Raw genomic sequence first — 24,227 nt, 5'->3', positions numbered from 1 at the left:
TTTAGTCCTGAAGAGTTCTAAATTACAAGAAGTCGGTACATGCACCCATTGGCTCTCTGTGCTCTTCCAATTGAAAGATCCCATGTATATATCATCCTGGAGCTTCATGCTTAGGACGTCTTATGTAATTGACGTAAACATAAGTTTGGCCCCGCCTTGGCCCTACAGCGTTACCACAACAGGATCAAGTCCGCAAGGAGTAATCCCCCCCCCCCCAAATCAAGCCTTCTCATCCTCCTTCACCCGCTCAAACACCTCCAAGAAGGTCTCCGGCGCATCCGCCCCCTCCACTGCATACTTGCCTTGGATCGTAAAGTACGGCACCCCAGTGACCAACCGCATCGACGCCATCTTGGCCTCAGCATCCACCTGCGCACCCCCCTCATCCGAACCCAACAACTTCTTCACCGCACCCTCATCCAACCCAGCCTCCACACCCGCCTCCAGCAAGACCGCCGGATCCGTGATATTCTTCTCATCCTCAAAATACGCCCGGAACAACTTCTCCGCCACCCGCGACTGCACACCCCCAATCACCGCCGTGGCGCCCTCCGTCCCCGTCCCCGTCCCCGTCCCCCGCTTCGCATGCTCCAATTGGCCCGCGTACCAGAGCAAGCGGTGCGAATCGCGCGTCTTGCCCGTGTTGCCGCCGAAATTGAACTTGATGCCTTCGCCCTCGCCGACGGCGGCGAGACGTGCGAAGATGGCGGCTGTGCGCTCGTGGCCGAATTTCAGCCCGTAGGCTTGCGCCTTGTTGACGCCGGGGTATTCGGGGGAGGAAGGGTTGAGGTAGAAGGCGTGCCAGTCGAGGGTGAATGTGTCGGTGGGGTGTTGGCCTTGGTGGGCGAGGATGGCGCGCGAGAGGCGGCGGTACCCGACGTAGCACCACTGTGTTTGTGGTGATGATGTTAGTATTTCAGTTGTATGGGTGGGGGTTGTGCCTTGTGCTTGTGAGAGATGTGAAGAGGAGGAGGAGGGGAATGGCATTGAGGTTGAGGTTGAGGTTGAGGTTGAGGTTGAGGTTTTGGTTTCTGGGGATGGGATGGGATGGGACCTCAACGTCCACGTACCGGACAGATGGTGTCGGAAATGATCTGGATGTTGAAATTCGTCATATTGAAAGATTGGAGGATGTAGACTGGGTAGGTAAGGCTTCCACGAAGTAGTAAGTGTGAGGAATCCCCCACCAAAAAAAAATGGTCGTAATTGAGACTAAACTCGAGACAGTGACACAGATACAGTCAAGAGAAGAGGAAGTAATATGTAGAGACAAGGGGTCGGACTCGGTGAGGATAAAGGACAAACCTCCAACGAAAGAAACCAAGGTATGATGTCAAGAGGGCCTTTTAAACTTTATGGACTTCCCCCCGCCGAGTTTTGGGACTAAAAACACGACGTGCCGGTGCAAAAAGCCTCGTGGCTTATAGATCGCCGAGGTTTAACTTAACTAAGCGGCGGTTAATTTGTCAGCAGCGCTTCGATTCCGCCCATCGCTCAAGTACCAACCTCAGGACCGCTAACTTACCATTAACTTACCAAGTACTTGTAGTGGAGTCGCGAATCGGCAGGCGGATGAACCTTTGCAGTCGAAGTGGAGATGGCCGAAGAATCGATGTGATATGGTGGGCCTGCCCAGGACCCTAACGCTGTACGTGATAGTGCAACTGCAATGTGCAGCGGTAGTGTACAAATTGGTCTGGTTCGAGTATAGTATGACCATGTTGTAGGTTACTACTTATGTACAGGTATGTAGTAAGTTATGTGCGCTGTACACTGTACACTGTGCAGTAAGAGGTATGGAGGAGAGCTTCATGCTGGATGGATGTGTAACTGAGCCTATCGGATCTATGAATCTCGAATGCGCTCATGTAGTACTTTGAGATTTTTTTCCTTCTTACCATCCAAATAGGCAGATGATAATGTCTGGACCCCCATTCGGGCGAAAAGGACCTCGGCAGGTGGTCCATCCCGGCATGGATCGTCATCAAGCACAGAGAAAAAGAGTCGGAAAAATGGTTGAAGCCCTCTTGATATAACAGATTCAGGATCCCTCGACTCGGAACTCCGAGGTCAACCCAGCCAGCGAGTGTTGTCAGACCTGACCGTAATCGCTCGACCAAGACAGTCAAGTCAACAAAAGGAGGAAAGGAGAATCTGCAAGAGTCTCTAATCGACCTTCACCTGCAGCGAGGGCGATTTCAACAACGCAAAGACCACCAGCGCAACCCCGGACATGGCCATTCCACCAACAGTATACGCCGCCTCACGTCCCGCCCACCAGAACAAGGAACAGAACAAGATCGGTCCAGCCGCGCGTCCCGCTTGTCCCCACCCACGAAGTCTCCCCATGACCGCTCCCCGGTCGGCCTCGCGAGCTTCAAGACTGCCCAGACTATTCAAGCCAGTGACGACCGTTGCGCTGGTGATGGCCAATAAACCGCCCGCGGCATAGAGACCGGATGGAGATGAGACGTGCGCCAGACAGAAGAATGACAGCGCGCAGGCGACGACGCCGGCTCGAACGGTGACGAGCGGTGGGAGGCGGCGGACGACCGTGCCTTGGAGAAGGGATGCGATTAGTCCCATGAGAGAGAGAAGGCGGCCGTTCAGTGCCGCGGGGCTGGCGGTTGAGGTGCCGGCGTAGAGGGTCGCGGTCAGGAAAGGCAGGGAGAATTCCAGTCCGGAGAAAGGTAAGAGGAACAGGAAGTGGATCGCGTTCAGCAGGGCTGGGCGATTGGTGTGCTGATGAGCAGCGCTCTTTGCAAGCCCGGCTTGGGATGCAGGATGTTTGTTAGACGCTTCGGCCTTGTTGCTGCCAGTTGACCCCTCTTGCTGCAAAGTCGTCAGCCGAGGATGAGTCTCTGGTAAACAAGCCCAGAGATATGTCGTTTCGAGTACGACAAGAACTAGCGAGACCAGGGCCGCTGTCATGAACGGATTGGCCGCGACAATGTCGACGGTACTCAGCGCGGCACCCATCATCGGTCCAAAGGTAAACGCAATGCTGAAGCAGGCGCCCACCAACGCCATCGACGCACCGCGGCGCGTTTCATCCGTGACATCGGCGACAATGGCATTGGCAAGCTGGACATTTGCCTCACTGAGACCACCGACGACTCGACTGGCGAGAAAGGTCCGAAAGTCTCTTGCTGACACCCAGAGTGCCACACTACATATATTTCCGACCATTGCGGTCAACAAGGCGCGGCGTCGGCCATGGCGATCCGAGAGACGACCGATCACAGGTGCCGCGAAGGCTTGGAGAAGAGAGAAAAGAGAGCCGAGAGCTCCGCCGAGGAGAACAATGTCATAGCGAGAGTCGATCGGGCGCGCAAAGGCGTTCTTGTAAGCGTTGAGGTAGTGGAAGATGCGGTTCAGGAGGGAGTCGGGGGATGGATCTTGGGCGCGGTAGAATGAAAGTAGAGACGGGAAGAGCGGTAGAATGAAGGTAAATGAGATCTCCAGGGCGATGCATCAGGTTAGCGCAATTCGACTCGAGCTGTAAAGCGAGGCACAACGGGGAAGCTTTGCAGCCGGAGCTTACCAGGTCCAGCAGCAGTGAGATCATCAAGACCTTGAGGACCTGTTTGCGCTGGGCGCCAGCAATGGCCATGTTCGCAGCCGCCGCCAGTAAATCGTATACGGGATGTGGTTTCCAAGTTGCCCTCGAGAAAGATAATACCGTGCTGGGAAGAGTCCGCAACTAGTTGTTGAGAAACACCTGTTGCGAGCTCCGAGTAAGTTCCGAACTTCAGTGTGCACACCAAGGCGCACACGACAGCTGGCAGCAAAGTCGGGAGAGCCTCCACCGCAGTGGAGCCGGCCATGCGGGATTGACATGTCAATGCAAGGAGGACCTGCCCTTGGCAAACTTGGCAGATGAGAGGTAGATTAGTCACTAGATATTATACGTACACATCAGTAGGAATGTATGTCTTGTGATATTACAATGATTCCGCCCAAGGACCGTCTCGGTGCTGGAGATTGTGGCGAACGCTCACGTATCCCGACTCGGTCCAGAATTACTCTTGTTGGCAAGGGAAACCCTCAAAAACAAGACTGCGCGGCGCAACAAAGCCCAAAGCAGTGCTTCAGGGCCATCGACACTTATACATGTATCACTTTCCTCGAGTCAAACCCATCCTTGGGCTCCTTCGAGTCATCGCTGGTAAACTTGTACCCGCGCTGATTTGCAATGATCCGAACACCTCGTTCTTTCACATCCGTACAGTAATGCGTGTGTCCAAAAACCCACGCTTTGACGCCAGTCAACTCCGACATCCGCGCAACAACATCGGTCGCGAACGCAGATCTCCACGGACTATACTGGTACTGCGGATGAGACGTCCGCTGGATTGACGGCGCATGATGCGTGACGACCAGAACCACTCGTCTCTCGTCCATCGGCTTCTGCCTGTTCGAGGCCTGAATCGCGTCGATCTCGTGTGATAACCACGTCAGGTCCGACACGTGAGATTGGTTGTGGTCCTCGGCTGTCCAGCCCTCAATCTGCTTGAAATCTTGAATGGTCGATGTCACTACGCCCTTTTGATCTTCGGGAATGTGAGACCACAGGGGACAGCCCAGGATTGTGACAAGGGAGTCGGGCATGTCATAGCGCGTCTGATGGAGGAGGATCAATCGGCCCTCGAAACAAGCTTCTTGCGCCATCGCACGAGCGCTCTCCAGTGCTGATGCGAAGCTTTGGCTGTAGAATTCGTGGTTTCCAAGAACTAGAAACACCTGTTGGAAGCGATCTGTCTGGTATTGTAGAAAGTCGCGGTATTTTTCATAGTCGCACAGACGTCCAATGTCTCCAGCGAGGATGAGGTTGGGTGCACATGTCGGCACTTCATACGTCTGGTACTGCTGGTTGACTTCGAGATGGAGATCGGACAGAACCTGGAACGCTGTTCCGTGCTTGTTGAAAATGGCGTTGAATCGCTTCAACATGGTGTTCCAGGTTTCGAGTCGCAATGTTTGAATTGTTGGATCTTTATTGTTTATATTTTGTGAGTGTGGGCAGGGTCGTCAATCTGCAAGACTCAGGAGAAGGGGGAGCTTGTTGGTTTAGATGGCATGAAAGAAAGACTTTCGGCACTATTTACTTTTCTCCAGTCAGCCCACTAGAGAGACACCCGACACTTGAAGTCCACCGTCCACAGAGGCGAGAGAGCGCACCCGTGATGCGGTTGAATTGAACATTGTCGACTCTTCGTCCGAGTCCTTTTTTTTTTCTTTTTGATGAGATCGACCCACAATGTTACTGCATACAGACGTGAGCTGAGACATAGTCTTGGGGCGGCTGTCACCAATTTCGAATCCTCAACGACAGACTGGACATCCGCACATGAACAACAAACGCTCGAAGAACCAAGCCTAGTTCCGTCTTGCATGTAGAATCAAATCCAGTATTTTAAATGCGAAGCTTTTCGTCGCATGATCAACCTAAGTAGACTTCTCCGGAACTTCCTCAATTCTCCGATATCCGCGTCGTGGAAGTAAATTCAGACCTTAATTGACAGGGGATGTCAGGCCTGGCTTCATTTCTGACCAACTCATCGAAACTTAAACTGCCAACCCGCCATTGCGCTTCTGCCCATCCCATCATCACCAGAACATTTTCTTTTAAACATCAAATAGAATACATGAAGAAACAATTATCCTGATCAGGGTAATATGCACGCTCGAAAAAGGCAACAAATAGGGGGGGGGGAGAGTCAGCTGATCTTGGCAGGGGATATCAAGGAGCCATGTCCATTCCGGCCTGAAAGCTGCCCCCCCTCCCCAAAAACAGAACAAGAAAATTCGTTGCGTTCATCATCATCCATAACACCAGGCTAAGAGGTAACAGAAAACAACAGTAGGGAATTGGCAGTATTGCGGCGAGGGGTGAAGATTGCGAACTGAAGAGGAAATGCAAAAGCTCGGTGTAATGGAGGACCCCCGAGGGAGAGTCCTTGGGGTCTTCGCCACGTCGAAAGATGCACTTATTCCCGAGGCGTGGCAGCCGCGACGGGAGCACCACCAGCCTGACCACGACCACGGCCTCCACGGCCACGGCCACGGTATTCGCCTCGTCCACCACGACCCCGAGCTCCATCACCACCACGGGGGCGACGATAGCCACGGCCACCACGGCCACCGCGACCCTCATGCTGTCCCTTGGCGGGGACCGCAGCACCCTCGGCAGGGGTAGCAGCAGAGGCGGAGGTAGCAGAAGTGTTATCCACGGCGGCAGGGGTCGCGTTCAAACCGGTCTCAGTCTCGGCAGGATCACGGGGCACCTCGACCCAACCATCACCAACCGCGGAGGCGCCTTGGCTGTATGTATCGGCAACCTGGTTTGCAGCATCCGAAGTCAAGGTCTGTGCAGGAGGAGCGATCTGGTCGGCCTGGACGGAAGCGCTCGCAGTCTGAGCATTGGCGGATTCCGCATTCATAGGGGGGTCTTGAACCTCGGTCAGGCCAGCGTTGGCGACGGTGGGGTCAGACTCAGCAACGGGCTCGCTGGCGACTTCGGTCTCTTCGGCGGGGGCAAACTTGTTGGACGCGACTTTCACATCGCCATCTGCAGGGTAGAAAACAGTGTCAGCTCATGCTGATCAACCAGTCCAAAGCACGGACTTGATACTCACAGGTCAGCTCCAAAGCTTCACCCTCAACACCAATCACCTTCTCGCTCGCGCCATTCACCAGCTTGACCATTGAGTCAACAGCCTTCTTGTTACCACCGTATACCTGGAACAAAACACCCTCGAAGGCTTGGCTTTCAAGAGACTCGGTCTCGCCCGAGTGACGCATGTTGGCTGCAGCGCACAAGAACTTGGTGAGAGTGAGCAGCTGCTCACGCAGGACACGAGAAGAGCTCTCGGTAGCGTCGGCGATGGCATTGGCGCGCACTGCTTCCAACTCCTCCTGGTGAGTCTTCTCCAAAGTAGCCTTTTGGCTCTCAATGCGCGCCTCGTATTGAGCCGCAAACTGCTTGTAGTGGCCGATCTGTTCCTCGAGCTGGGTGATCGAGGCCTGCAGAGTAGGCTTCTTCAGCACCTGCGCCTTTTGGTCGGCATTGATTTTCTTTTCGTTGACCAGGTCATCCAGTGATTTCCCTGAGTTCTCAGCGATGATCGCATCGGTCTTTGCGGTAGCGTTCTGCATTCGAGAGATTATGGTCAGATTTGGAAAAGAAAGAATGGAAATCCAGGATGAGTTGTCTTCGGTAGAGGGAACCATTCAAACACATACCAGTTTCTTGACAGCATTGCGCAAGCTCCTGTTGGCGCATTCAAGTTAGCTTCGTAGCCCCAGGCTGTAGTTAGTCCAGATGCACATACTTCTGAAGCTCCTTAAGGTATGTGGGCTCAGCACCATTGACTTCAGACGCTGGGCTTTCCGATTCAGGCTGGCGAGTGCTCGAGGCCTGGGAAGTCTGTCGCTTGGCCTTGGCGTGGGATCGCTGAGCGGTAGTGGAGGCGGGAGCCATGATGGAATGTAGGTGACAAGTGTTGGAGCTTCAGAAAAGGTTTCAAAGCTAATGAAAAAAGGACAGAGCCAAAGCTGAGTGTGTCAGATAGAAGCACTGCGCAAAGGAAAGCAGATGAAAGTGGGGGGGGGGGGGATGGATTTGCAAGGATATTGAGAAAGATGAAAGAAAGGAAGGGGAGTGGTTCTGTTTGAAGATCCACAGAATCGACGTGGGTGGAAGTCGTCCGAACCCTTGCCTGATCGGTGGGCTGCCCACATTTCAGCCGCCACTATGTACATTCAAACATTGTACACTGCCCCGACGAGCGCCGTTGACAAACAATCACGAAACACACTTACACTGATATCACGTAGCAGCAGATTAGAGGTACATTGCTCCAGTACTTTATGGAAATTGAAGGGGACTCTTGAGTTTAAGGTACTGTAATAGCTAATATCTGGGGGTATCATCCAACTCTGCGCATCATGAAGCACTCTCATAATCCAAGACCAGGCGCCAGAAAAACTCCTATTCCAAAACGTCCCTACGCCTTTGTTCTCCGTACCATGTCTTCTCAAATCAATATCAATGGGTATAGGGCGCCGTATACGCTTATCCCTGGAACTTTCGAAGGGTTTTCTAGAGAAGTGAACAGTCCATCAGTGATACTAGCACGAGACAGTGACAGCACAGGCGGCCATTGCTAAGCCCGTTCAAAACATACCTCGGTGACTTTGCGAACAGAGTTTGCACTGATATTCTTCTCGCCAGACTTGCGCGACCGAATGGAAGCCTCGCGCATCAGTCTGAGCAGAAAAGGTTAGCTTAAGCACTTCGGCGAGCCAATGGATTCCAGCTTTGAGGGAGATTGGAGAAAGCAGAATCATCGGCGATAGATTCGAGGCACCGGAGCCAGGGTATCCCACTCTTGCATGAACAGCATATAGTCAAGGAAGATCTGAAGATTCATGGATGTCACTACTTAGACACGATTCTGCATGTCGACAAGCCCCAGTATTGAGTGCCACATACCAGAATGTCTGCGTTCTTGCTGACACTTCGATTGGAGTGAGCCTTCACAATGCGCTTGACTGTCCCACGAGGGTACAGCTTCTGGGTTGCGACCATGACGCGGTCTGTAGCGCTTGGGCAATGGCGGCGGGGATGGATTGTTTACTTGCGGAGTCGGAGACGGACGCAACGCCAGCAACGACGGGAGACGCAACTTGGCTGGTGTCGGAAATTGTGGGGAAAGCCCAAGCGGTCGCGGGCGGTGACGGGCGAGTCATTTCTTGGCCCGAAAGTAATTTACCTTATGTAATCACGCGGTCCGCGTCGGGTCGGACGAGGTATGGAAAAGGGTGATCCGGTAGTTAGTGATGATGGAGAATCAGCTCTGACGAGTGCATACATTAGAATCATATACAGAGAATTCAAGTCATACTTGAGGCTTCCATGTTTTTGCAGGTCAGGGCGAGACACATGGCCGAGCTTGGAACGTGGACCGATGCAGGGATTGTGTGTGGATTGCGGAATATGTTCGGCTGGGCCGAAGGTCGAGTGTAGAGTGCCGTGTGTGCTTTGATGGGTTCAAGGTAGAATGCTCCAATATGAGAGTAATAGTATGTACAAACATGGTCCTTCAAGTCACAGACGCATGTCCCATATGTCAATCACCTTCTTCGCAGATAGCGCCAAGCTGTCCATGCTGCCGCAGAACCCAGAGTCATGCGCCAGGCAAGGAACACCCAGATGGCCACCCGCAGTCGTTGGTAATACCCACGCAACATGATTCCCACAGCGTATGAGCTGCCCTCCCCCTGACGGTCAGTAGGTCCGTAGTAGCGGCCTACCCCCAGGCCTCCAATACCCACCGCATTTGGGTCGTGGTTAGCATCATCATCGCCCCGCGTCACGCGCAGTGCCGAGGTCTCGCTGTCGACCGCAGTGTCGGGGGACCGATAGCCGAATCTCACCTCTTGCGCATTGTACTTCCGCAAGGGACTCGTTAAAATACTGACAATCAGCCGCAAGTCAGGTGCTGTGAACGTAGGATATTCCCAAAGTGCAACCGCATTGTGGGGCGGCAGCATGTCGAGGAAGTCGGCCAATACTCCGAGCGTGAGACCCCAAAGGAGTAGGGGCCGACTTGGGTCACCAGAGTCTGCTTGGTTGCTTAATATCCAGGCCTTGAATCGCGACCAAAGCGATACAGGACCCCTGAAGCTGTCGTAAGTGAAGCCCATCGTGGACGCGGACAGGTGTGATTCTGAAGGGAGGAGTCGAACGGCCGAGAATTGCATCCAACCCATGAGCGATCGAACAACTAGACGAGAAAAGTACCCGCCTTGTCTCGTGAATCGTTGGGACATATCCACGTATTCTTTGGACCTCAGTGAAGGGGATAGAAGAGCTCGAAGAGGAACCCAATGAACTGCAGCCACCTCCGTAGGCTGAAGATTCAGAGTAATGCAGTCGCTGCGCGTTGTCAAGAAAATGTACGGACAAAGGACCATGATTCTGCCAGAGAGAGCGAGCGAGAGAGGCGCGCCATGGTCAGTGGTTGGGCATGCTGATGGTTCGTCAAACTATCAAACACTTACGGCTCTGCTCCCCAACTGGTGGTAATGACTCGCTCAGGCAGATTGCCGACGCTGATCACATCGTCGGTCGTCAAGTCAAGACCAATTTCCTCCGCGGTCTCTCTGATGGCCACCGTGAAGTCGTTCAGATCTTCCGGGTCTCTTTTCCCTCCCGGCAATGCCACATGGCCATTCCACCGATCTCCTTCGCGAGAGGCACGTTTGATGAACAGCACTTCTGGATCTCCATGTTGAACCCACGACTGGGAGAAAAAGCTTTGCAGCTGCTCCTCCACCGAGAGCGATTGATCAACAGCAAGCCGACTTGACTCGGGTTGGTCCTGATAAGTCGGTTTGACCCGCAGGATCAGAGCAACTGACGCTCGCCTACTGCAGCGCGGTGGGTTGGGGACATGCGGATACGGCCGGCGATGCAATTCGGCTAGGACATCGTGCAGGTGAGGAGACAGGCCAGGAGTCTCGGGGACCTCATGGTTGTGGAGAGGCTTTGACATTGAGGTTCGAGCCTAGCCAGGACTAGGTGGTTTCGTAAAGGATTCAATGCGGTGATGGATGATCTCATCGAAGCCTGTGTTTTAACGGATCAGGAACACTAACGAGCGTTCCCCAGTTGGAGGGTTGATGAGGAGGACCCAGCTAGTGGATCACATCCCCCGGCAGACGACCCGACTGCCGAGCGCCGCCGACCTCCTCAAGTCGTTGTGTCAGACTCGGGCTACGTATCTTACCTAAACGTACGAACTTACCTCTAGAGTACTAGTTGAGTGAAGTGTCCAGTGCTGAAAGCGGAACGGCCGCAACACATGGCTGACTAATGGGGTTTGACCGGCGGGAGTGTCTACTGTCTAGTCCTGGACAGATGCATTAGAGCAGTAGTGCAGTAGTAGTGCAGTATTAATGCAGCCTCTGTGCCTAGTCAGCCTACTACTGCCACTGTTCAGCGCCCTCGCGCCTCGGCCTGCAGAATGCGGGTGACGGTGAAATGCCGAGGGCACGCGACCAGGACCTTTTTGGTGGCTTCACTCCGGTTTATGAAGTCAGCACCTTATAGGGACTCAGGGAGAGGATGTAACTAGTACCTACATGTTTCTGCCAAATCAATACATCCTAGTCGAAGATCGTTAGTAGCTAGAAGAATCTCGACGCCAATAATTCATACCCCTTCCACGTAGACAAGAGCTCTCATGCCGGCTATCGCATTCAAAGTCTAGATATAAGGCGATAATGATAATCCTCGTGTCCGTAACCTCGCTGGACATCAGCAAGTCCTTGGGTAGTATATACCCAGGACATTCCTTTCCATGCTACTTATCTCGAACAACAAATCAGCAAATAGAGACACTAGCTATCGCTAGAAGCCGATGATGATGAGAAAGGCTGTTTGCTGACACACTGCATTCTGCTAGAGCATCATCCCTGATACTGCGTTCTAGCACAAGGACCCATGCCGTATCTTTCATTGCTTGCCCCCCTGCATTCGACTTGAATTTATCAAGGGGTTTATTCACCATACATCTCCCGAAGCTACAAGTTCGCCGTCGCAGATCGGCCTTCCCAGGTGAACCATCATCGTAGTGACACTTCACCCGACTGTCATTGGCTCTGACCGACAGGCTACAGCGTGAGAAAAGAATTTTCCATGATGGACCCAAGACACCGCGTGTATCACAGCAGATGAGAGTCTGGTATTGAATATCAGGAATTGCATTCTCGCCTTAGCAGGAGAGTACTGGTGTTGAGACCGCGAGACCACGACACCAAATAGGTACCTGCATGATCTGAGCATCGCTGATATGTGGAGGACGTACCGTACATGTACACCACACACGTCCCACGGTCCCACGGTCCCAGTAGTTAGTATACAGCTTGCAGTTCGAAGAGAAACAAGCACAAGAGGAGCTTTGACTTGGAGGTTGTACGGTGGGGGCATCGGGTAGGGTTGACTTCCCGTTGGAATAATAATATGGACCCTTTACTTCTATCAGATCACCAGACACACGCGCAGCCTCTTGTCTCTTCGAACGCCCGGAGTTCAAGCAATCTGATAAATCTGTCATCGGCATATCAGACCCTTTTATGTGATCGCTCACAAGCCTTCTCGACAGGGCCTGTTCGTGACTTCGTTCCCTTGTCCGTTTCCATCTTTGTTCTATCCACGTTTCTGCGACATAAAAAGTCCGTCGCCACTTGACCTCGCTTCGAGAGAGCAAGACGCCGGTCTACCACGACAAGAGGCATTGTGATGTCGTGGGCCAGGTCTCGGCCCAGAGATACAACGCCAGGGCTTCATTTGCAGTCCTCAGTCCCCAGTCCCCACGGGCCAAAGTTAGCCACTGAGGCCAGCGGCCTGGACTTAGCCGTCGGAGGATCCAGGGCGGCACTACTCTACCGGATCCGGTTTAGCCCCGAGTCATCGTTCGGGTTAGTCCGAACTCCGAAGAGCCCAACTGGAGCTGCGGCTTCGAGCTAATTCAATTGCCCCGGGTGATTGGCTACCAGTCTGCAAGCGGTGGAAGAAAGCTAGCCACTGCAGGGAGCACGTGCAGTCGACCTTGACGCCATCCCATCAGGTTACCGTCGCATGTCTTTCGTTCGGTCGGAAAATCTTCTCGAAAGGCCGACTCCCAGTTCCTCCTCTATACACGCGAAGAGCTTCGGTATCCGGTCACCGCGGGGGATCTTCAAATTTCACAGTGTTGTCCTGAGATCTGGAAGTGCGGGTAAATCGTCCCGACTGATCTTGTTGGAGTGCGCATCGGTCACACGGCGGACACACGCTACACAAAGTGGTCAACAACTCAACAGTCCCAACTAGGTCAATACGCCCAGGAAGTGAAGACCGAGCAAGATGAGGTTCGGTAAAACGCTGCGAAACGCCGTCTATCCCCCCTGGAAGGGCAAGTATATCGACTATGCCAAGCTGAAGTCGCTTTTGCGCGAGCATGATGTCACCCCCGAGGACGCCAGCGATTCGGATGAGGGTCAATGGACCGAGCAGGACGAAGAGGCCTTTGTGCAAGAACTGTTGAACGTGCAGCTCGACAAGGTGACGGGGTTCCAGTCAGAGACCTCGCAGCAGCTCCGCGAGCGTACAACGGCGTGCGAGGCCAAGCTTCGCCCTCTGGCCCCACCTGCGGACCAGGATGAGTCCACCCTGAGCAAGGAAGAGAAGCGCAAGGTGGCTGCGGAGGTTCTGCAGGAGCTCGACAACATCACAAAGGAGGTCAGCGAATTGGAAAAGTACAGCCGCATCAACTTCACAGGTTTCCTCAAGGCTGCCAAGAAGCACGATCGCAAGCGTGGTGCTCGCTACCGCGTCCGGCCTCTGTTGCAGGTCCGTCTGTCTCAGACGCCGTTCAACTCGGAGGACTACTCTCCTCTGGTTCACCGTCTGTCGGTGATGTACTCATTCGTACACGAGACCTTGAGCCAGGATGATGTGCAACAGAAGGAGGCGGAACGTGGCTTCGGACGTGATGCTTATTCGTCATACAAATTCTGGGTGCACGTTGATAACGTGCTGGAGGTCAAGACATTCATCCTGCGTCGTCTCCCAACCCTTATTTATAACCCCGGGAGTGCGAAGACCCTGGATGGTCTGTCTGACGACCCAGCAATCACCTCTCTTTATTTCGACAACGCTCAGTTCGATCTTTACAATCAGAAGGTTGCTCGCGCTCCTGAAGCAGGCTCGTTGAGACTACGCTGGACTGGTCAACTCAAGGACAAGCCGCCAATTTACCTGGAGAAGAAGGTCGTGACCGAAGCCGATGATAGTCGGGAGATCAGAGTGCAGCTGAAGGAGAAACATATCAAAGAGTTCTTAAATGACGAGTATCATTTAGACAAGCAGGTTCACCGGATGGAGGATCTGAACGAGGGGAGGGGCTCGAATGAGGCCCAGACCCTCAAGAATCATGTGGAGGAGTTGCAGTCATTCATCAAGGAGCACAACTTGCAGCCAATGCTGCGAGCCAACTACACGCGCACAGCATTCCAAATTCCCGGCGATGATCGCATCCGCATTTCCCTCGACACCAATCTGGCCCTGATCCGCGAAGACGCTCTTGACAGCGAGCGGCCCTGCCGTGAACCTTCTGAGTGGCACCGTACAGATCTAGACGATGCTCGCATGTCATATCCCTTCGATGCCATCCGCACCGGAGAGATTGTCCGCTTCCCCCACGCTTTGCTGGAGATCAAGCTCCGCGGAAAGGCTCACGATGTCGAGTGGGTGAATGAGCTGATGGCCTCGCACTTGGTCAAGGACGCCCCTCGCTTCTCCAAGTTTGTCCACGGTGTTGCCCAACTCTTTGAGGACCACGTCAACAGCTTCCCCTTCTGGCTGGGCGAGCTTGAGAACGACATTCGCCGTGATCCGGAGACCGCGTTCCAAGAGGAGCAAGAACGCTTGGCCAAACGCGCGGAAGATGATATCGCCGTGGGTAGCTTCATGGGCGGGGCCGGCAGCCCTGCAGGTCCCCTTTCCGCGCCGGCCTTTGGCCGCTGGGGAGAATCCGGCAGCCGCTCCGCGCTGCGTCGACCTTCGGCTCTCAGCATGGGCAACAGGTCATCTGAACGCCGCATATCCACGGCTGCACCTCTGCCACATCGGGAGCCTGCGACGATTCCCGCAACCACCGAGGAAGAACTTGAGCAGCCCGACGAATCTGCCATGTCGGGAGCGGCGTCATCAAGCTTTGCTGCCGTCATGAAAACCCTGGGAGTCAAATCTAAGAACTGGACTGGTCGGGAAGTAGTCACTCTGCCACCGGGAGTCCGCCACCCTGGCTTTTGGATCAAGGATCAAGGCCCCGTTCGCGTAGAGAGCAAGGTATGGCTTGCCAATCAGCGTACCTTTATCAAGTGGCTGCACGTGAGCATTTTGCTGTCCACTTTGTCCTTGGGTCTGTACAATGCTGCCGGTAAGCACAACCGTGTGGCTATCGTCCTGGCATATGTCTACACCTTCTTCGCCATCTTCTCTGCCGCCTGGGGCTGGTATATGTACGAAAAGCGAGCTCGCCTCATCCGCCAGCGCAGTGGAAAGGATCTCGACAACCTATTCGGTCCTCTCGTGGTTTGCGTTGGTCTCGCTGTTGCTCTCGTCCTCAACTTTGTCTTTAAGGTTTGTGCCTCGTCTTATTCTGACATTGATCCATCTTGGACATGGATGTTGACTCTCTTATCTTCACAGTACAACTCCGCCTTGAACCACGGTCGCGACAACAGCTCGCATGACCAATTGAATGCTACCATCATGAGTAGCGTGAATGCTGCCGCGTGGAACCATGGGGGTGCCCATGGTCTCAACCCGCAGCAAGTGCTTTAGATGCTGTTCAAAGCATGGGAATAAGCGGCCAGTGATTGCATTATGTTGCAAGTTTCAGTGAGATGGCAACTGTTTGTGTATATTTTGCCTCGGGGCTCCAATGAGGCGTTTCAATTGTTGGATGATTCGGTTACTCCTCCCGATGTCGGTGATCAATCCAGCGTCGGTCTTATGATGAGCGTTTTTACCTTGTGAAATTTCATTACGAATGCCATTGAATGTTTAAACTCTTTTGAATGCTGCTCTCATACCTGTGGTAACTTTGCCCTTAGTGTCCTCTTTCCCGACTACGCAGTTGCGTTCCACATAGTGTGCCACTGTTGATTCGATCAGATAGACGTAAAGGGAGTATGACTCCTTCTACAACGAGTTCAACCTAGGCTTGAGCTAACTAGACTGATGCAATGTACGAAAATAAAAGCAACAGAACGAGAAGACCCAGTTAACTAATCTATGCAGGACTGCATCTCTGAATGTTCCGTTGCAGCGGCTTCCAAGACCCGGTCCGCTTCCCGGGTCGCTTAGATGCCGTTGCATGGATCTTTGACCCGCAGAGATGCAGTCACCAAACGCCGTGACCCCGGAGCCGAGGGAGGATCTTCGGAACAACTACTAAGGAATGTGTCTCTGTGTCCTCATTTAATTGACGCGAGTCAGCCATGAGGAAATTGTTCAGGTTGACCTGTTACGATGCTATATTTAAGACCTTAATTACAGTCAACACTTCGCTGAACTGCCCGGACCTCGAGCATAGAACAGTACATTCACTACATTCAACGATCGGCCGGTCTGGCAAAGTATATCACCACGTGACCGGCTCCGCGGTTCACGGGCCGGCAGATGCGAGCGCGCGGAGTGGCTCATGACGAGCCAAGATAGCCTCGTATAGTTTTAGTTGGTCAACTTGGAATGGAGCCATGCGTATAAAGGATCCCACCTTGGCCCTGACCAAGAGGGAGGGGGGAGGGGGACATCACAACATCCAATTTCTTTTCCCTTGTACCAAGTCCTACGGACCCTACTCTGGGCGTATCCCCATTCTACCTTGCATCTTCAGACTTGACGCTGGGCTTCCCACCACACGACTATAAGCGTTGATTCCACAAACTCAGCATGTCTCCCCAGCCCGCCAAGTCCAAATCCTACATCATCATCGGCGCCGGTGTCTTCGGCGTCTCCACCGCCTACCATCTCATCCAGAAATACCCCAATGCCTCCGTGACGCTAGTCGACCGAGACGCATACGACGCCGAGTCCCGGGTCGCCGCCTCATGGGACTGGAACAAAGTAGTACGCGCCGACTACGACGACAAAATCTACTGTAAACTGGCCCTCGAAGCGCAGGACATCTTCAAGTCCGACCCGTTATGGCAGCCGTATTTCCACCAAACAGGCGTCTACTGGAACTGCCGCAGCGACTATGCGCAAAACGTGATCAATCACCACAAGGAGCTTGGTCGGAACGACGACATTGTCGCGCTCCCTGTGTCTGAAGCGCGGAAGTTATACGGTGGTCTGTTTGATAATGCGGACTATACGGGAGTCAAGGAGGTGCTTGTTAACAAGGCTAGTGGCTGGGCTGCGGCCGGGGATGTTCTTCGTGCGGTCACGAAGCGCTGCCTGGAGCTCGGGGTCAAGTATGTCACTGCGGAGGTGGCCACGCTGCAGTTTGATGGGAGGGGCTCCTGCACTGGGGTCAAGACGAAGGATGGAAGGGTATTGTCTGCTTCGAGTGTGATTGTCTCGACGGGCGCTTTTACCCCGACTTTGTTGGAGTGGAGTGCGGCGGAGAGTGGCAATGCGGGGATTGGTGCCGGCGAGCGGATTCTGGCTGCGGGCATCACGACGGGGATGGCACAGCTGAAGAAGGAGGATCATGAGAAGTTCAAGAATATGCCAGTGGGGTTCCAGGGATATACACCCGAGCACGGTGAGAACAATCCCCTTTCAGGATCTTAAATGGGCGACAGAGTGGTGGACCAGGTTGAGGTTGGCTCGAAGCTAAGAAGCTAATATGGGATGATCTACGGCAGGCAAGCCATTCATCGGCAGTCTCCCACCGACCAAAGATGGGGAGCTCAAGTGGTGGGGATCCAAGATCTTCACCAACACCCGCGAGGTCCTGCCCGGGCGCTACATCTCCTCGCCACCCCCTTCCCACGATTATAATCAGTGGAAGGTCCCCGGTCCCCTCAAGCAGGATATCGTCGAGGCCCGGAATCTCTGGTACGGACCGGCCAGTGCGGAGTGGGAGATGACCAAACACCGAATCTGCTGGTATGTGATTGACACCTGCCTACCGTGACAAGACGCCCTATTCTTGAACTAGAAGAAAGAATGGGATGTCAAAGAAGCATACAAAAAAAAAAAACAAAACTAACTCTTCTACCTGCTAGGGACGCCTTCACAACATCATCCGATTTCATCATTTCACCACACTCGGCCTCCAAGAACCTGTACGTCGCAACCTGCGGTTCTTTCCACGGGTTCAAATTCTTCCCTGTCCTAGGCAAGTACATTGTGCAGATGCTGGACGGAGACCTAGAGCCTGAATTAGTGGAAAAGTGGGCGTGGGATCGTCAACGTCCTGACTCTTCTCAGAATGTCGAGTATCCAAACTCGGAGATGAGGCATCTGTTGGGTCCTGCGGCAAGACTCTGACTCTTGTCTGGGTCGGATATTCTTTGAAAGCATTTCAGAAATGAATGATCAGTATGAAGAATTGATGTTTTATTGACTCGTTCTATATGAGTAGGTTGCTTACCATGTGATGCACGTGCCTCTTCACCTATCTACCCTGCTGATAGATTGACTGCCCGGCGCAATACTTCCTAGAAGATATGTAGGAGAGGGGGAATGCGGGGTACAGCAGTGCCATGTTCAAGGTCCCCATGGTTTAGGCACCTTGGCTGGAGTAGATTTTTCGACAAGAGATGAAATATTGTAGTTCTAGCGTGCTGACAGAAACATCGACAGTCCAGATGAGAAGAAGGACAATGCGGCCCAACTGGGTTGAGGTTGATCTTGAGAACAACGCGATCATCGTGGAGTGCGGGGATGAACGCCGCGAGTGCGGAGTACGTTCCGAGTCGGACTTACTCCGACAGAACTTGCAGCTGGAGGTGGTACTAACAGAACGACCTACGTGGTGATCACGCCATCTGTACAACAAATGAGATATACAACAATACATCTCCGTCACTACTAAGTCAAAGTAGAAAGCGAAGCTCTGCAAGTCATTGAATTGAAAAAAGGTCCATGACATTAAAATCTGATGCAACATGGCCAACTATGAGCAAGAACAACCCCCAGAACTCGGAAATGGAGACTACGATCTGACCCAACCCATCGCATCAACCTCGGGGCTACGTCAAGGCCTCACATCCTACGGTGATGCCCACTTTTCTCTATTTCTTCGAAAGGTATTCATCAAGGCTTTGGGATACTCCGAAGATGCTCTCTCCCGACCCATCGTTGGGATCATTAACACCTTCTCGGGCTTCAACCCTTGCCATGCGAATGTGCCGCAACTCATCGAGGCCGCAAAACGTGGCGTTCATTTAAACGGAGGGCTTGCGGTGGAATTTCCTACCATTAGTGTCCATGAGTCGTTCTCGCACCCGACGAGCATGTTTCTGAGAAATTTGATGAGTATGGATACGGAGGAGATGATTAAAGCGCAGCCGTTGGATGCGTGTATTATGATTGGAGGTGAGTGTTAGCGTGATGGTACAGACTTGCAAGCTCGGTCCGTAGCATGACCGTTGACTATAAAAGTTTGATAGGTTGCGACAAGACCGTGCCTGCTCAATTGATGGGTGGAATCTCGGCGAATAAGCCTGTTCTGCCCTTAATCACTGGTCCAATGCTGCCAGGAAGTCATCGTGGTCAAAGACTCGGGGCTTGCACCGATTGTCGCAATAACTGGGCCGCATTTCGAGCTGGGGATATTGATGTTGAGGAGATTGCAGAGATCAACGAAGAACTAGCACCTACGGTATTGTTCCTTTAAAACTGGATGTGGGATTGTTTCGTTTCGTTCTCAAGACTCACAGCTCTCAACAGATCGGCACCTGTGGAGTCATGGGAACGGCAAGCACGATGGCATGTATCACTGCGGCACTCGGAATGATGCCTCTGAAGGGCGCATCTGCACCGGCTATGTCATCGACTCGATTGAGGCTCGCCGAAGAGACTGGGGCCAATGCGGTGGCAGTTGCAAAGGTGCAGAGAAAGCCACAGGAACTTCTCAGCAAAGTGTCCTTCTTGAATGCTATCACCGTCTTGCAGGCCATCGGCGGTTCCACTAATGCTGTGGTTCACCTTCTGGCGATTGCCAACAGACACCCGACTGTGCAAGGCACGATCACCTTACAGACTATCGAGGAAATTGGCAAGAGAACTCCGCTGCTGGTTGATCTCAAACCGAGCGGAGATAATTATATGAACGATTTCCATTATGCAGGCGGCATGCTGGCACTTCTCTTGGTCCTACGGCCGTTACTGCATTTGTCCGCAAGAACGATAAGTGGCGAGACACTCGGGGAGATTCTAGATGCAGCGTCTTCGAAACGAGTCTATCGTGACTCGCGAATCATTCGGTCATTGTCAGAACCACTATACCCGTCCTCCTCGTTGGCCGTCTTGCACGGAAATCTTGCACCTAATGGAGCGGTCATTAAGGCGTCTGCATCCAAATACCGGCATCTGTTATCTCACACCGGTCCAGCGGTGGTGTTTGAAAATTCCGCTGACTTGGCTCGTCGGGTCGACGATCCAGGCCTACCGGTCACAAAGGACAGTGTCCTGGTTCTGAAGGGCATCGGGCCAATTGGTAACCCGGGAATGCCCGAAGCAGGAATGATTCCCATCCCCAGAAAGCTGGCGGCTGCAGGCGTGAAAGACATGCTGCGATTGTCTGACGGACGAATGTCTGGAACAGCTGGCGGCACGATCATTCTACATATTTCCCCCGAGGCAGCTCTGGCCGAATCGCCCTTTGGCATTGTGCAGACAGGAGACATGATCACCTGCGACTTGGACGGTCGTAGACTTCATCTTGAAATTTCTGACGAGACCTTGGAAGCTCGGATATCGCAGCGTCGGGCACGCCTCGAAGGTGAAGACGGACCTATCCGGGCGAGACAGCAGACAAGGGGGTATCGAGGTTTGTATGAGCGGTCGGTCAATCAAGCACATCAAGGTACCGATTTTGATTTTCTTACTGCCAGAGGTCCTTAGAGTTGTCAGACTCGTGATAAGACAACAAACACCAGCTTCACTTTAATATATAACATCGAGCACTCTATCAAGAGAATCGATTGTTCGGGGTCGTACTGTAGCTTTCCAACGGTCTAGAGCGGGTGACGTGCCCTGAACCCTACTTTCCCAAGACAGTTAAATCCCTTGCGCGCGCGTGTCGCGGACGCGTCTCCATCGGACAAGTCCATATCCAAAGTTGCAAGATACTGCTGCTGCAAGACAGCGATAAGGCTCAAGTTGAACCTCATTACCTGATTCGGATTCGACCTGTCTCTTGAAATTGATTCGCCCTTGTCAGGGGGCCACTACAACATGAGCTTCGATCCTCTCCGTCCGCGGGGTCGGCCAGCCCGTAAGTCGCTCAAATGCATTCGACATTCCGGAGAGCATACTCCTGACCAAGTCATTACCCAGATACCCCGGGAACGACGGTGCTCGCATACACCCCCGATGGCCGTCGCATTATCACCGGAGGCTCAAACTCCGCCATTCGAATCTATACCGTTGACCAGGACGATGAGCCCAAGACGGTGGATGGAAGTATTGATGGACATTTCGCGATCGGTGCTACGGTAGGGCAGAACGCATCACGCTACAAGTGGAAGATCGCAAGCTAATTGTTGTGGGGTAGAACGAGGTCGTTCTCTTAGGTGCGGAGGATGGAACCGTTTGGTCCTACGATGCTGCTTCTGGGAAGATGGGAGGTCTGCTTGTCCGATGCGCATTGCCTGTGAGAGACATTGCAGTGTCACATGATGGCAAGTGGGCGGCAGTTGCGAGCGAGTGCGTATTGGACTGTTCCTGAAGAGTTTGGACTACATGGACTACATTGCTCGGGCTAACAGATGGCACCTTCAGCGAACTCACCGTGAAGATCGTTAAAATCGAAGACATGACACAGATGAAGTACCTACGCGAACAAAGCAAAGGGACGAAACACGTCTCATTCGACCCCAATGGTCGATATGCGACCGTCTCTGGAACCGATGGCATCTTGTATGTCTACTCCATGACCGAGGAAGAGCCGGAGTCTCTCCGCAAATTGGACGGCGTGATTCGAAGGCTTGAGCCAGATGCGGAGGCTACGGCAAAGGCTGTCTGGCATCCCGATGGTACTGCATTCGCTGTTGCCGAGGCCACCAGGGATATTGCTATCTATTCGGTCTCAGAATGGAAGAAAGAGAAGATCTTCTCTGGCGGTCACACGGGCGACATCACGGCTTTGAGTTGGGCACCCAATGGGGCTATGCTTGCGTCCGCAGGTTCTGATGGCCAGATCGTGCTTTGGGAGACGAAGACGCAACAGGTCCTCCAGCGGTATGAGTTTGGCAACGTTTTAAATATAGCGTGGCATCCGAAGAAGAACTCTGTCTCCTTCACAACCTCGGATGGTGAATTGTTCATCTACGACAATTTCGTCCCCAAAGACCACGAGTCTCAACTGAAGAAGACTCTTCAAGCTGCGCCAATCTTTCCAGGTCCATTGACAGAGATCTCGCACAATGTGTCAAAAACACTTGCGGAGCGCTCCAAAGTACCACCTCAACGTTCCGCCCGCGCGGCCTCGCTCGACTCCCTAGACGATATTCTGGGCGAAGATGAAGACATGCAAGATTTTGTGGAGGATGATGACGGGGCTGGCTATGCAGATGAACAACGAGGCTACTACGGTAAACGTCCAATTGACGACGAGGACGATATGGGTGAACCCAGTAACAAGCGGGTTTACATGGGCCCTTCTCAGCCCAAGACCCATTCGCTTCTTCAGCCAGGAAGCACGCCATGGGCGGGCAACCGAAGATATTTGTGTAAGCACTGCCGCTTGAACAATCGCATGATCTCTGCTAATGTCTCTAGGCTTGAATTTGACCGGTGCCGTATGGACTGTTGATCAAGAAACGCACCACACTGTGACTGTAGAGTTTTATGATCGAGAGCTTCATCGGGACTTTCACTTCACTGATCCTTACAAGTACGATAAAGCGTGTCTGAGTAAGTTGAGCGCAAGGCCTTGGCTGATGAGTTCCCGGCTGACTAGCTACAGATGAGAATGGTACGCTCTTCTCCAATAACCCGTCAGACGGCAGCCCGGCGACGATATTCTACCGACCGCATGAAATATGGACCACTCGAGCAGACTGGCGCACTCAATTGCCACGAGGAGAGATGATCCGAGGTACGATGATCATTTGATGATGTTTTACGCAGTTGAGCTTTGCTGACTTCAATCGACAGCACTGGCTCTGAGCGAGTCATACATCGTGGCAGTCACTACGGAAGACTATGTCCGTGTGTACACACTCTTTGGCACCCCCGTCCGAGTTTACCGGCAAAAGAGTCAGGCGGTGACATGCGCTGCCTGGCGAGATTACATTATGACTGTTGGAAATGGTTCCGTTGGGCCAGATGGTCGACACACAACGTTGAGATACACTGTTGAGAACGTCAAGCGTGACGAGATCTGCCAGAACGAGGATGTGGTTGCTCTTCCTACCGGCGCACAACTGCAAAGCGTCTTCTTCTCGGACACGGGTGTAAGTGGTGTTTCCTCGCCGCGACCCACTGTATACTATGCTAACAATTGTGAGCAGGATCCGTGTGTTTACGACTCTACAGGCGTTCTCGTAGTGCTTCAGCACTGGCGCACGCCCGGTCAGGCACGTTGGGTGCCACTTCTCGACACGAAGCAGCTTTCTCGACTAGCGGGCGGGCGCAAAGAGGAGTCATACTGGCCTGTTGCAGTTGCACAAGAGAAATTCCATTGTATTATTCTGAAGGGTGGAGAAAAGCATCCTTACTTCCCACGGCCTCTGCTCAGTGAATTCGACTTCCAGATCCCACTATCCAGCCAAACGCCCAAGGACACCAGTGAGGCCGAAGACGCGGGCAACACCGACGGATCGCGCTTTGAAGAGACCTTTGTACGCGGTAACGTTCTTCTCTCGCTGTTCCGAGACCTCCTCTCTTCTACGAATGCTACTGCCAGTCAACGTGCCGAGCTGGCGCGCAAGGAATTGGAGATCGACAAGACCCTTCTGCAGATGCTGGCCATCGAATGCAGAGAAGGGGAGGAGCGTGGTATGAAGGCATTAGAGCTGGTGACCATGATGCATGACCGCAATGGCAAGATGATGGAGGCTGCTGCCAAGGTTGCCCAGCGATATAGTCGTGGTGTTCTCGAGGATAAGATTCGAGACTTGGCCGAGCGACGAGTCCTGGGTATGGGTGATGATGACGAATTGGCCTGAGTTGGCTTAATTTGGCTTGAGTTTGAGTTTGAGCCTGAAACTTGATCGACGTTAGTATACCATGAGCACATAATGATGCACTTCTATACCTTATGTGAACTTCAGTCGAGAATCTCCGAGACACTAATAGAAGGATTCTTTTGCCATGTTCGCTGTTCTGCAATGGATGAATGGCCCTTTGCAAGTCGCCACGATCTCTCATAGTTAGTCTTCGTAAATCAAAAGCATAATCAGAGCGATGCCGCCGCTGTGCTTTTCGTATGTACAAAGGCAAAACCATTGCGATTGATTGGTCCATGAGATCCCGATGGTAACCC

The 24,227-nt window shown here is 53.0% G+C and overlaps 9 protein-coding genes across 9 annotated transcripts; 3 read left to right on the top strand and 6 right to left on the bottom strand.

The window, feature by feature from the left end:
* Nucleotides 1-219: 219 nt before the first annotated feature.
* N7539_007145 (DsbA family oxidoreductase) lies at nucleotides 220-1,115 on the bottom strand (the record flags this gene model as incomplete). The annotated part of the gene is made up of 2 exons (XM_056936746.1): nucleotides 220-888; nucleotides 1,071-1,115. The coding sequence occupies 2 exons, from the start codon at nucleotides 1,113-1,115 to the stop codon at nucleotides 220-222; spliced, it is 714 nt and encodes a 237-aa protein (XP_056787545.1).
* A 1,051-nt stretch (nucleotides 1,116-2,166) lies between these two features.
* On the bottom strand, nucleotides 2,167-3,613 carry N7539_007144 (putative tetracycline transporter; the record flags this gene model as incomplete). The annotated part of the gene is made up of 2 exons (XM_056936745.1): nucleotides 2,167-3,459; nucleotides 3,545-3,613. The coding sequence occupies 2 exons, from the start codon at nucleotides 3,611-3,613 to the stop codon at nucleotides 2,167-2,169; spliced, it is 1,362 nt and encodes a 453-aa protein (XP_056787544.1).
* Nucleotides 3,614-4,107: 494 nt separating this feature from the next.
* Nucleotides 4,108-4,953, bottom strand: N7539_007143 (Ser/Thr protein phosphatase superfamily; the record flags this gene model as incomplete). Its single annotated transcript, XM_056936744.1, has 1 exon — nucleotides 4,108-4,953. The coding sequence occupies one exon, from the start codon at nucleotides 4,951-4,953 to the stop codon at nucleotides 4,108-4,110; it is 846 nt and encodes a 281-aa protein (XP_056787543.1).
* A 1,037-nt stretch (nucleotides 4,954-5,990) lies between these two features.
* Nucleotides 5,991-7,483, bottom strand: N7539_007142 (uncharacterized protein; the record flags this gene model as incomplete). Its single annotated transcript, XM_056936743.1, has 4 exons — nucleotides 5,991-6,571; nucleotides 6,639-7,152; nucleotides 7,246-7,273; nucleotides 7,335-7,483. 4 exons carry the CDS (start codon nucleotides 7,481-7,483, stop codon nucleotides 5,991-5,993), a joined length of 1,272 nt encoding a protein of 423 aa, XP_056787542.1.
* A 594-nt stretch (nucleotides 7,484-8,077) lies between these two features.
* On the bottom strand, nucleotides 8,078-8,593 carry N7539_007141 (uncharacterized protein; the record flags this gene model as incomplete). The annotated part of the gene is made up of 4 exons (XM_056936742.1): nucleotides 8,078-8,104; nucleotides 8,190-8,271; nucleotides 8,392-8,423; nucleotides 8,498-8,593. The coding sequence occupies 4 exons, from the start codon at nucleotides 8,591-8,593 to the stop codon at nucleotides 8,078-8,080; spliced, it is 237 nt and encodes a 78-aa protein (XP_056787541.1).
* Nucleotides 8,594-9,138: 545 nt separating this feature from the next.
* N7539_007140 (NUDIX hydrolase) lies at nucleotides 9,139-10,562 on the bottom strand (the record flags this gene model as incomplete). Its single annotated transcript, XM_056936741.1, has 2 exons — nucleotides 9,139-9,985; nucleotides 10,069-10,562. 2 exons carry the CDS (start codon nucleotides 10,560-10,562, stop codon nucleotides 9,139-9,141), a joined length of 1,341 nt encoding a protein of 446 aa, XP_056787540.1.
* Nucleotides 10,563-12,916: 2,354 nt separating this feature from the next.
* N7539_007139 (SPX domain protein) lies at nucleotides 12,917-15,400 on the top strand (the record flags this gene model as incomplete). Its single annotated transcript, XM_056936740.1, has 1 exon — nucleotides 12,917-15,400. The coding sequence occupies one exon, from the start codon at nucleotides 12,917-12,919 to the stop codon at nucleotides 15,398-15,400; it is 2,484 nt and encodes an 827-aa protein (XP_056787539.1).
* A 1,113-nt stretch (nucleotides 15,401-16,513) lies between these two features.
* Nucleotides 16,514-18,061, top strand: N7539_007138 (NAD(P)/FAD-dependent oxidoreductase; the record flags this gene model as incomplete). Its single annotated transcript, XM_056936739.1, has 3 exons — nucleotides 16,514-17,330; nucleotides 17,434-17,677; nucleotides 17,797-18,061. The coding sequence occupies 3 exons, from the start codon at nucleotides 16,514-16,516 to the stop codon at nucleotides 18,059-18,061; spliced, it is 1,326 nt and encodes a 441-aa protein (XP_056787538.1).
* A 620-nt stretch (nucleotides 18,062-18,681) lies between these two features.
* On the top strand, nucleotides 18,682-23,910 carry N7539_007137 (uncharacterized protein; the record flags this gene model as incomplete). Its single annotated transcript, XM_056936738.1, has 11 exons — nucleotides 18,682-19,111; nucleotides 19,186-19,397; nucleotides 19,466-20,567; nucleotides 20,961-21,014; nucleotides 21,077-21,234; nucleotides 21,294-21,445; nucleotides 21,521-22,470; nucleotides 22,520-22,654; nucleotides 22,707-22,838; nucleotides 22,898-23,196; nucleotides 23,254-23,910. 11 exons carry the CDS (start codon nucleotides 18,682-18,684, stop codon nucleotides 23,908-23,910), a joined length of 4,281 nt encoding a protein of 1,426 aa, XP_056787537.1.
* Nucleotides 23,911-24,227: the final 317 nt, after the last annotated feature.

The sequence above is a fragment of the Penicillium diatomitis genome (genome assembly GCF_028827545.1).
Source record: "Penicillium diatomitis strain IBT 30728 chromosome Unknown utg000010l_segment0_segment0, whole genome shotgun sequence".
Taxonomy (NCBI): Eukaryota; Fungi; Ascomycota; class Eurotiomycetes; order Eurotiales; family Aspergillaceae; genus Penicillium; species Penicillium diatomitis.
Note: the sequence above shows the minus strand (reverse complement) of the source record. Positions and strands in the feature narration are given on the sequence as shown.